Source organism: Myotis daubentonii, chromosome 5 (assembly GCF_963259705.1).
Source record: "Myotis daubentonii chromosome 5, mMyoDau2.1, whole genome shotgun sequence".
NCBI lineage: Eukaryota > Metazoa > Chordata > Mammalia > Chiroptera > Vespertilionidae > Myotis > Myotis daubentonii.
The window spans coordinates 4,246,135-4,258,250 of record NC_081844.1 but is presented as its reverse complement, the minus strand read 5'-3'; the positions used below and the strand labels follow the sequence as shown (position 1 = coordinate 4,258,250).

Genomic DNA, 12,116 nt, shown 5'->3' with positions numbered 1-12,116 from the left:
TGCCCTGTCCGGCCGTGTACATAACCTCCGTCAGAAGCAGAACTGAGCTGGAGGACAGATTGGTGACTGGGAGGGGTGGGAGGTGGTGGGAGGGCTGGGGGCAGGAGGGAGGTCTCCCTGGCCAGATTCTGGTGGTGGTTCCGGGGTCTTCACTTGGGATAAATGACACAGGCTCCTCTCTCCCCCAACACACACACACACACACACACACACACACACACACACACACACACACATGGCCTGTGCAGAACTCTCCCGGATTTAAGTAAGATGGAATCAGAGGGAGAAACCAGGTGAGGGATGCACAGGACCTCTGTGTTATTATAATGATTTTTTTAAAACAACAGAAACGACGTGGCCACATTATTTCATAAGAGGAGAAAGCAAATGAGGGACCTCAGCTCTGCCCATCCACGCCCTGGGGAGGGGAGGGTGCTGCAGAGCGGAGCGGTCTCCCTCCCTCCCTGGGTGGGAGGCGACAGCGCACAGCCAGGCGCAGCCCCACCTCCCCGCCAGGAGCGCGGATTGGAGCGCGGAGCCGGCGGTGCGCTCAGGAGGACGGAGCCGCACTTGCACTTGAGAACCGCCGGTCGGTCGGTGCGCGCCTCTTGCCGGGGCTGCCCTCTCCGCACCTGCCTGCCGGCGCCCGGGGGGGAGCCAGGCTGTCCGGGCACCGGGCTGGGCCGGCGCGATGCAGTCGCTCAACATCACCCCCGAGCAGTTCTCCCGGCTGCTGCGGGACCACAACCTGACCCGCCGGCAGTTCATCGCGCGGTACGGGCTGCGGCCGCTGGTCTCGGTGCCCGAGCTGCCGGCGCGCGCCCAGCTGGCCCTCGTGCTGGCCGGCGCGCTCATCTTCGCGCTGGCGCTCTTCGGCAACACGCTGGTGGTCTACGTGGTGGCCCGCAGCAAGGCCATGCGCACCGTCACCAACATCTTCATCTGCTCCCTGGCGCTCAGCGACCTGCTCATCGCCTTCTTCTGCATCCCGGTCACGACGCTGCAGAACGTCTCGGACACCTGGCTGGGGGGTGAGTCCGCCGCCCGTCCGTCCGTCCTTCCAGGGGACCCTCCCCGCCCCACGCAGTCGGCTCCTCTGACCTCCTGACTGTCTCTCTAGCAGAGGGTCCGGCCTTAGAACTTCCTCGCTTGTGCTCACTTGCAGAAAAGTTTTTTGCCTCTTGGGATCTATCCCGAGTTTTTCTTTCCTTGTGGCTTAGCGACAGGGTCAGGGACCAGCTTGGGGGTGGGGCGCTTCCCACTCTGCAGCCAGTTCAGCTTCTTTTGATAATTACCAAGATTTTTTCCTAATCCTACATAATAAAAGCCTAATATGCTAAGTGCCCACCCTTCCACCATTGGAACAGTCCCTATGACGCGCACTGACCACCTGGGGGCAGAGGCTCTGTCCAGTAGGTTAGCTTGCTGCTGGGATCCAGCTGATCAGGACTGAGGGAGATGGGCCAGACACGCCCTCGAGCCCTCCCGCGGTCCCTCCCTGGCCCCGATCATGCACAGTGGGGTCCCTCGGCCTGGCCTGCGCCCTCTCACAATCCGGGGATGTCAGAGAGCCAGTTTTGGCCCCAACCCACAGACCAGGCTGAGGGACCCCATCTGTGCATGAATCTGTGCACCAGGCCTCTAGTTTTTAATAAAAGATAATCACCAAGTTTTTTTCCCCTTAATATTTAATAAAAGATAATTACAAAGGTTTTGTTTTTTCTAATTTTTAATAAAAGATAAAAAATGTTTCAAATACTAAAAGCCCCAACATCCCCACATCCCCAACCCTGGCTACTCCCCAAGGTGCCAGTGTGGCTTCCAGACCTGTGGACTTAAACCTTTACAAAGACTAATATAATCCATTTGCAGAGAAGGGTGCCTTGGACCCGTCATTTATAAAAGGATTATCAGGGCCAGGCGGGGGGGGGGGGGGGAGGGGGGAACACGGAACCTCTGCCCTCCCGAGAGAGGAGACAGTTCCTCTCCCTCCTTAGTGGGGAGTGGAAACCGCAGAGCCTGGGGGGTCCCTGAGTCCAGGGCAGTGTGTGGAGGTTGGGAGAGTAGACACTGCGCTTCCAGAACAATCCAGTCCTTCCAGAGACAGCTGGAGAGTGTGTCCTCGTCACCCACAAGCAGCCGCAGGTCCCTGGGTGGGCCTGGGAAGGAGGCATTGCCCTGGGTGGGTGCACTCAGACCCTCAATCCAGAATCCACAAAAAGTGGTGGAGACAGGGGGAGGCTGTGAGAGAAGTTGACCTTCTGCCCTCAGGCCCGGCCATTTCCCGCCTCTTGCTAATTCCTTTTAATCTCCTGCAGGGCATTCCTTGCATCACACAATCACCAAGTTGAGATCTTCAGTTTCTCTCCCTGGCATTGCTTTCCCCCCACTCATTCCCGTCTCCTGTAGAATGTAAATATTTCCCCACATGTATCAGCCCCTTATGTTAAATGGCAACCTTGCAAGGTCAGACAGTTAAGTTTATCTTTTCTATTATTTAAGCTAAAAAACAAAGTTTTTTTACAGAATAAGAGACTATCTAAAAATAACAGAGTTGACTTATGGGGACAACACTCCAGTCCGGAGCAGCGACTGGCAAGGGGATTGCAGTGCCGGGGCGGGAAGTGGATTTACGGGTTAGAGACTTCCTCAGTCACTCGGAATTACTCGGTGGAGTATGTTAAAGTTGCCCAGTGCAACTACCTCCATAAAGTGTATGTGGAATCTTTTGATCATCCTATGTAATAAGAGAGGAATATGCTAATTAGCTGTTACACCCTGAGGCCTAACGACCAAGCTTCACAACCAGATCACTCATCAGCAGAAGGGTGGGCCAGGGAGCTACAGGAGGGGGCAGGGCAGCAGGGTATGGGGGGGTGGGGGGCGGGGGGAGCTACAGGAGGGGGCAGGGCAGCAGGGTATGGGGGGGTGGGGGGCGGGGGGAGCTACAGGAGGGGGCAGGGCAGCAGGGTATGGAGGTGGGGTGGGGGGCGGGGGGAGCTACAGGAGGGGGCAGGGCAGCAGGGTATGGGGGGGTGGGGGGCGGGGGGAGCTACAGGAGGGGGCAGGGCAGCAGGGTATGGGGGGGTGGGGGGCGGGGGGAGCTACAGGAGGGGGCAGGGCAGCAGGGTATGGGGGGTGGGGTGGGGGGCGGGGGGAGCTACAGGAGGGGGCAGGGCAGCAGGGTATTGGGGGTGGGGTGGGGGGCGGGGGGAGCTACAGGAGGGCTGCAGCAACCTACTGGCGCACGGATTCATGTGCAGGGCTACTAGTCTTTTTTTAAAAATATATATTTTATTGATTTTTTTACAGAGAGGAAGTGAGAGGGATAAAGAGCCAGAAACATCGATGAGAGAGGAACATCGATCAGCTGCCTCCTGCACATCTCCCTTACTGGGGATATGCCCGCAACCCAGGTACATGCCCTTGACCGGAACCAAACCTGGGACCTGTGAGTCCGCAGGCCGACGCTCTATCCACTGAGCCACACCGGTCAGGGCAGGGCTACTAGTCTCATATAATTTATTGTCCTTAGAAATAGGCACAGGCGCTTTTGTTTCTAAATGTTTGTGAAGACAGACTCAGGAAGCAAATGTATTGCTGGGAGGTGGGAGCTCCATGTTTAAAGGACAGCATCGCTGAGCAAAGTGGACCTAGATTGCTCCTGTGGCTCTAAGCCATGCCGATTCTTCGAGTCCGGACCTCGGTGTCTCCATGAAGCATGAGGGTTCCGGACGCTGGGAAGCAGGAGGAGGCAGCCCTCAGAGCCGAGCCGGCTGGAGAGCGAGGCCAGGGAAGGATGCACCTGCCTCTTCCCACCTGAGGACGCGGGTGGCCCCGCACGGGCTTCCTTCGCGCGTCCTGTTTCTTCGCTTCCCGAGTCATGGAGGGAGGGCGTGTCCTTTAGCTGCTAAAAGCTGAGAAGGGGCAATACGTTGCGGATCATTTCACAGGGTGAGTGAGAGGATAACGTGTGCAGGTAAAAGTGCTTTGAAAAACACTAACCATGGCATGAAGACGCAAAGCAGTAATCCTGTTCAGGCGTGTTTGGCTGGAGGTGGCCTGTGCTTGTCTGGGGCCAGATTTATAGAGTGACTATTCCTGTAACCTGAGTGAGCGACACAGAGAAGGACGCTCAGGGAGAGCGGAGGGCTTGCAGGGCTGCTGGGGAGGCCCGGGTGGGCGCTTTGCCCAGTATTGTCAGCTCTCCTTTTATTGCTGTTATTGCTTTTTGCCGGGAGCCGGTCCATCCCTGCTGTTTCAAGGGACCTGGCATATATGGCATACGGTTCTTAATATGTTTGCTCACCTTCTTGGCGCTGTGTTTTAACCAAGGTCACCTCTCCGAGAAAGGTTGAATCCCCAGGTAGGGATTTTCCCCTGAAGTTAGGGAGGGAAGAAAACCCCTCAACTAAGTGCCAGGTGGGTAATTAATCCCTTTAACTATGAACAATCATGCTTAAACTACATAATCTTTTCTCCCTGGAATGGAGATAAGAAACGCCCTAACCTTTGTAATAGAGATTGATAGGATTGAATCAACTGGTATAAATACAGTTGTAACAAGACAGAAACACTCAGAACTCAGAACACAGAACTCATGAGACAGAATTCAGAACACAGAACTCAGGAGACAGGGCTTGGAAGACAGGACCAAGAGAGACAGAGCCTAGGCACAGAACCTACACAGAACATTCTCTAGAGACAGAAGAACTTCGCTGGAGAGAGCATGCCGGAGGATCCTGGAGAGGGACTGGCCTCGGAGCCTAGAGAGACAGGACCAAGAGAGACAGAGCCTAGGCACAGAACCTACACAGAACATTCTCTAGAGACAGAAGAACTTCGCTGGCGAGAGCATGCTGGAGGATCCTGGACAGGGACTGAGATCTCAGACTGAACCTGGCTGGAGAACCTACAGAACCTGGCAATAAAACCAGGCAAGAGAACCCAACCATGCTGATCAACTGAACACTGCCTCCGAGTCTCTCCCTCTTTGCCGACTCTGTCCTGGAGATCCTAAGCAGAACCTCTCTGGAGATCCAGACCAGAACGTGGCTGGAGATCCTGGCTGGAGATCCTGGCTAGGCTGCTGATCAACTGAACGCTGTCTCCATATCATTCCTTCTTCGCCGACTCCGTCCACGCCTTTGGGGACCCCTGGACCCGCTGGGGTTGGACCCCGGCAGCTTTTGTCATTTTATTACGGCAGATCTTGATGCTGTTGGCATTTACTTCACATTCCAAAGGTAAAATGCACTTGGGGAAAGAGCCTTTCTGTGGGTTGGGCCCCAAATAATTCACAGACTTCCAGGTGGGACGAGTCCCAAAGCCTCTCCAAACGCTCTGACCGTGGCGGGTGGGGATGACCGACCGGGTGTTGGTCTGTTTCTGCCACTCACGCCCCTGGCTGGGGACCAACAGCACCTCCGGGTAGAGCTGCATTTTGACCAGATTCCCGGGTGAGGGCCACGGCTCGCAGGCCTGGCTGCGCAGAGATGCTCCCGAAAGCCTATGGAATTGATCTCTGAGCCCCAGTTGGTGGCTCCGTTGGTTGGAGCATCGCTCTGTACACCAAAAGGTCACGGGGTCAATTTCGTCCCGGGCATACCTAGGTTTCGGGTTTGATCCTGGTCCCGGTGCATACGGGAGGCCGCCAGCTGGTGTTTCTCTCTCACATAGATGTCTCTCTCTCTCTGCCCGCCTCCTCTCCCTCTCCCTCCCTCTGTCTCCAAAACCAATAAAAACATCCGCTGAGGACTGAACACCCAGCCGGTGTGGCTCCAGGCCAGTCGCTAGTCCAGACGTGGTCCCTCTGCGCCGGGAGCCAGCCCGCCCTGAGCCCGCCCTGAGCCCTCCCGCGCAGCTCTGCCCAGGTCCTCACGGAAAGCCCTCGTGCTGCTGCTGCATGTCGCGGGGGGAGATTTCCACGGTGGGAACCGATGCCAGGAGGGAGGCCTTTAAAACAACCCCACACGGGTGGCGTCCAGCACACCACAGAGCTGAGACATGGGCTTCCCTGGGTGCACGATAGCACGTGGGAGACAAGGGGATCCTAAACACTGTGTTTCATTGAGTGACACTCACCAGAAGGTGATCAGGGATGCTGGCCTCCCAGCCTGCCCAGCAGGAGGCAAGCTGCCCGCCAACCCCCTTATGCACCTGCATTAGCGTCCCAGCATCAGCCACTGAGGAGGGTGTGCTGGGGGGTGTGGGTGCTGAGGAGGGTGTGCTGGGGGTGTGGGTGCTGAGGAGGGTGTGCTGGGGGTGTGGGTGCTGAGGAGGGTGTGCTGGGGTGTGTGGGTGCTGAGGAGGGTGACCTGTGGGGTGTGGGTGCTGAGGAGGGTGTGCTGGGGGTGTGGGTGCTGAGGAGGGTGTGTTGGGGGTGTGGGTGCTGAGGAGGGTGACCTGTGGGGTGTGGGTGCTGAGGAGGGTGACCTGTGGGGAATGGGTGCTGAGGAGGGTGACCTGTGGGGTGTGGGTGCTGAGGAGGGTGTGCTGGGGGTGTGAGTGATGAGGAGGGTGTGCTGGGGGGTGTGGGTGCTGAGGAGGGTGACCTGTGGGGAATGGGTGCTGAGAAGGGTGACCTGTGGGGTGTGGGTGCTGAGGAGGGTGACCTGTGGGAGGTGGGTGCTGAGGAGGGTGACCTGTGGGAGGTGGGTGCTGAGGAGGGTGACCTGTGGGGAATGGGTGCTGAGGAGGGTGACCTGTGGGGTGTGGGTGCTGAGGAGGGTGTGCTGGGGGTGTGGGTGATGAGGAGGGTGTGCTGGGGGGTGTGGGTGCTGAGGAGGGTGACCTGTGGGGTGTGGGTGCTGAGGAGGGTGACCTGTGGGGTGTGGGTGCTGAGGAGGGTGACCTGTGGGGTGTGGGTGCTGAGGAGGGTGTGCTGTGGATGAGCCAGGCCTCACTCAGAGCAGGAGGGGACGGGGGTTCTAAGAAAAGATGGAGGAAGCATGAGTGTCTGCTGACATCAGGCCTCTGGATGCTCAGTGGGGACACACAGTGGGGACACTCAGTGGGGAGAGCGCAGTGGGGGCACTCAGTGGGGATGCACAGTGGGGAGAGCACAGTGTGGACGTGGAGTGGGGAGAGCGCAGTGGGGGCGCTCAGTGGGGACGCTCAGTGGGGAGAGCACAGTGTGGATGCGAGTGGGGACGTGCAGTGGGGAGAGTGCAGTGTGGATGCGCAGTGGGGAGAGTGCAGTGGGGAGAGTGCAGTGTGGACGTGCAGTGGGGACACGCAGTGGGGAGAGTGCAGTGTGGACGCGCAGTGGGGAGAGCGCAGTGGGGTCGCACAGTGGGAGTGTTGGGAAGTGGGGGCCTCGGGTCAGGGTGGGGATGTTCAGGTCCTGGTTCTCCAGGGCCCAGGGAGGGGCTAGGAGACGGGGACTTGTGGTGACTGAGGTTTGGGAGCTTAAGGTGTGGGAGGACTCCTTCTGAAGAGCTGCCAGGAGCGGGAAGTCAGCTCTAACCCAGTCTCCTCCTGGCTCTCAGCATCAGGAAGGTGAGGCGGGGAGTGCCTGGGGCCAGGGACAGAGTGGGCCAAGCCTTTGTCCTGCAGTGGGTGCAGCCCCAGGGAGACAGGACAGGCCCCAGCACACAGAGCTGTGGCTCCCCCTGCGGGCCTGGGGTGCAGTGAGGAGGTGGCTCCCCCTTTGGGCCTGCGGTCAGTGAGAAGGACTGTCTAATGGTGGCTGGGAAATTGACTGAAAGCAATTCCAGGAAAGGACTTCAAACACCCCAGGTAGCGGCAGCGCCCTGGGGACCGCACACCCAGTGCATTTGCTGCAGGTGCACACGGCTGCTTGGGAGAGAGAGTGTCAGACTCAGTGCTCTGAGCAGCTGGTGGGGACTTCCTCCTCCAGCAGCGGGTCTCAGCCTCGGCAACGCTGGGCATCGCCTGGGAGCTCACACACAGCGCCTGTTCCTGCCCTGAGATTCCCATTGACCCGCTGAGTGTGACACCCGCCACCGGATTTCCAGAAGTTCCCAACAGAACTTCAGTGGCTGGGCCTTGACCTGTGAACCAGGAGGTCACGGCTCCATTCCCAGTCGGGGCACACACCCAGGTTGCGGGCTCGATCCCCAGTGTGGGGCGAGCAGGAGGCAGCCGATCGATGATTCTCTCTCATCACTGATGTTTCAGCCTCTCTCTCCCTCTCCCTTCCTCTCTGAATTCAATAAAAATTAAAAAAAAAAAAAACAAAAAGAAAAGATTCTAACTTGCAGCCACGGTTGAGAACCACTGATGATCTGTAAGCGCTGACAGGCCTGGCTGTGAGGAAGGCAGAGAGGAAAAGGGGATGCAAAGCGCTCGAATAGCGCAGGGCCCGCCTCACAGACAGTGGTGTCCAGCTGTTGCCGCTTTGAAAGGGGCAGTTGGAGGCCGATGCCGGGACCACGTGGACCTTGCAGCGGCCACTGTGCGGGAGCAGCTACATTTTACTAAAGCCCCCGACCTTGCTGGGCTCCTGCCAGAGGGACGTGCAGAGAAGTTAACACTGATGAAAATGTGGAGAAAGGAGACACGTGGAGAAACATGAAAAGAATGGTTCTTTGTTTAAAATATATTTTTATTGATTTCAGAGAGGAAGGGAGAGGGAGAGAGAGAGAGAAGCATCAATGATGAGAGAGAATCACGGATCGGCTGCCTCCTGCACAACCCACACTGGGGATTGAGCCCTCAAACCCGGGCATGTGCCCTGACCAGGAATCGAACCGTGACCTCCTGCTTCATAGGTCAACGCTGAACCACTGAGCCACGCCGGCCGGGCGAGAAGAACGGTTCTAAGTTAGCACAGCCCACAGCAAGGTTTCCCCAGCGCCCGGAGCCCAGGCGGTGGGGCAGGAGCAGGCGAGGCCCCAGCTCCACCACAGGCTCCCTTCTCCCTTCGACTAGATGGGCTCGCTGCACCCGTCGGGCATGGCGTGCTGGCTTTGTGTACGCTGTCCTCTCTCTGTCCACACAGTGGCTTTCCCCCGTGGCCACCGCAACAGCTGCCTTGTGTTTGGGGGCGATGCTACATGAACATGAGGCTCTTCTGCCCTAAACAAATATCCCTGGATTTGCGGAAGTGAAACGTGTCCCTGAAGACACTGCGCTTAGGGAGAGGCACGGGGCAGCGCTGCCTCCCGCTCCGCACTGCAAGGCGCTAGCAGACACTGCTCCTTCAGTGCACGCGGTGTTACGTTCAGTTCCGGTTCTGCCCTGAGTGCTTAGCCTGGGCCCGTCTACGTTCTTTCTTCTCTTACCTGTCATCCGCCGAGCTAGCACGTTAGTCTGGCCATTGGGTATCTTCACTGCCACATCTCTGGCTGATCTGAAATGCAGGGCGTTACCCACGGCGGCCTCTGGGTCTGGGTAAACCACTGTTTGAAATAGTGATTGTATCAGTAGCCTTCCCTTTAAAAAACTGTAAATGGCCCTAGCCGGTTTGGCTCGGTGGATAGAACATCAGCTTGCGGACTGCAGGGTCCCAGGTTTGATTCCGGACAAGGGCATGTACCTTGGTTGTGGGCACATCCCCAGTAGGGGGGTGTGCAGGAGGCAGCTGATCGATGTTTCTTTCTCATTGATATTTCTAACTATCTCTCTCCTTTCCTCTCTGTAAAAAAAATCAATAAAATATATTAAAAAAAATAAATAGCCGAAACCGGTTTGGCTCAGAGGATGGAGCGAGAGGTCCCAGGTTCGATTCTGGTTAGGGGCATGTACCTGGGTTGCGGGCGCATCCCCAGTGGGGGATGTGCAGGAGGCGGCTGATCAATGTTTCTCTCTCATCGATGTTTCTAACTCTCTATTTCTCTCCCTTCCTCTCTGTAGAAAATCAATAAAATAGGTTTAATAAATAAATAAATGAATAAAAATAAAAAACTGTAAATGTCCATTTATGCTTTTTTAATTTATTGGGGTGACATTGGTTAATAGGATCATATGGTTCCAAGTGCACATTTCTATGGTACATGATCTGTATACATCATTGTGTGGCCACCACCCAAAGACAAACCATCTTCCGTCACCATATGTCTCAGCCCCTATACTATCTAACCACTCCCCTTCCCTCTGGTAACCACCCTATTGTTGTCTGTGTCTATGAGTTTCCATGTTATATCCCACATATGAGTGAAGTCATATGGTTCTTAGCTTTTGCTGACTGACTAATTTCACTTAGCATACTATTCTCAAGGTCCATCCATGTGGTCACAAATGGCAGTATTTCATCTTTTCTTATGGCCGAGTAATATATATGTACCACATCTTCTTTATCCAGTCCTCTATCAAAGGACACTTGGGTTATCTCCATGTCTTGGCCACCATTAATAATGCTGCAGTGGCCCTAGCTGGTTTGGCTCAGTGGATAGAGTGTTGGCCTGGGGACTGAAGGGTCCCGAGTTCAATTCCAGTTGCCGGCTTGATCCCAAAAGGGGGTGGGCATCTCTCATCATTGAGGTTTCTATCTCTCTCTCCCTCTCCCTTCCTCTCTGAAATAAATAAAAATATATTTTTAAAAAATATGCCGCAGTGAACATCGGGGTGCATATATCTTTGTGAATAAATGTTTTTGAATTTTTTGACCCAGAAGAGAGATTGCTGGGTCATATGGTAACTCTATTCTTAATTTCATGAGGAACCAGCATACTGTTTTCCACGGTGGTTGTACCAGTTGACATTCCCACCAGCAGTGAATGAGGGTTCCTTTCCTCCACACCCTCTCCAGCTCTTGTTAGTGCTTGTCTTGTTGGTGATGGCCCCTCTAACAGGTGTGAGGTGGTAGCTCACTGTAGTTTCGGTTTGCATTTCCCTAATTGCCAGTGAGGTTGAACACCTTTTCCTGTATCTGTTGGCTGTTTGTATGTCTCCTTGGGAGGGGTGTTTGTTCAGGTTCTTTCCCCGTTTTTTAATTGGATTGCGTGTTTGTTTGGTATTGAGCTGGGTGAGTTCTTTATACATTTTGGATATTAACCCCTTGTCAGAGCTGCTGTCTGCAAACACCCTCTCCCATTCAGGTTGGTTGCCTTTTTGTTTTGGTGTCAGTTTTTTTTGCCGTGCAGAAGCTTTTTAGTTTGATTCACATATTTTTGCCTTTACTTCCCTTGCCTTTGGGGTCAAATTTATAAAATGTTCTCTATGACCAAGGTCCATAAGTTTAATACCTATGTTTTCTTCTATGTAATTTATAGTTTTGGATCTTATATTTAAGTCGTCTTGGATCCATTTTGAATTAATTTTTGTACCCGTGGACACACTGTAATCTAGTTTCATTCTTTCGCACGTGGCTTTCCAATTTCCCCAGCACCATTTATTGAAAAGGCTTTCTGTTCTCCATTATGTGTTTCTGGCTCCTTTGTCAAGAAAGGTTTGCCCATATACATGTGGTTTTATTTCTGAGCTCATTTCTGTTCCATTGGTCTGTGTGTCTGTTTCTCTGGCAATACCATGCTGTTTTGGTTATCGTAGCTGTGTAGTATAATTTGAAGCCAGGTAGTATGATACCTCTGGCTTAATTTCTTTTCTCAGGATTGCTTAGGCTATTCAGGGTATTTTTTTGTGTGGTTCCATAAAAATCTGATGACTTTTATTCTATTATTTCAAAGAATGACATTGGGATTTTGATGGGGATTGCATTAAATCTGTATATTGCTTTGGGTAATATGGTCATTTTAACTATGTTGATTATTCTAATCCATGAACATGGACTGTCTTTCCATTTTGTTGTGTCTTTTTCAATCCCTTTAAATAAAGCATTTTAATAATGTTTTGTAGTTTTCAGAATATAGGTCCTTCACTCCTTTGTTAAGTTTATTCCTAAGTATTTTATTATTTTTGTTGCTATTGCAAAAAAAATTTTTTTTTCTCATTTCTTTTTTGTGTGAAACTTTATTGTTAGTATAAAGGAAGGCAGTGGATTTTTGTACATTGATTTTGTATCCTGCAACTTTACTGTATTTGTTTATTGTTTCTAATAGTTTTTTGGTGGAACCTTTAGGGTTTTCTATAGACAGGATCATGTCATCTGCAGAGTGACACTTTTACTCCTTCCTTCCTTCCGATTTTGCTGCCTTTTATTTCTTTCTCTTGCCTAATTGCTCTGGCTAAGACTTCCAGAACTATGTTGAATA

General features: G+C 53.7%; 1 protein-coding gene across 1 annotated transcript in view; it reads left to right on the top strand.

Moving 5' to 3' along the window:
* The first annotated feature begins 597 nt into the window (after positions 1-597).
* The window catches only part of QRFPR (pyroglutamylated RFamide peptide receptor), a 28,552-nt gene continuing 17,033 nt past the window's right edge, over positions 598-12,116 (top strand). The window contains exon 1 of the mRNA XM_059695120.1: positions 598-1,031. Within this exon, the coding sequence (XP_059551103.1) occupies positions 692-1,031 (340 nt within the window). The 5' untranslated portion in view covers positions 598-691. The remainder of the gene's footprint in view (positions 1,032-12,116) is intronic.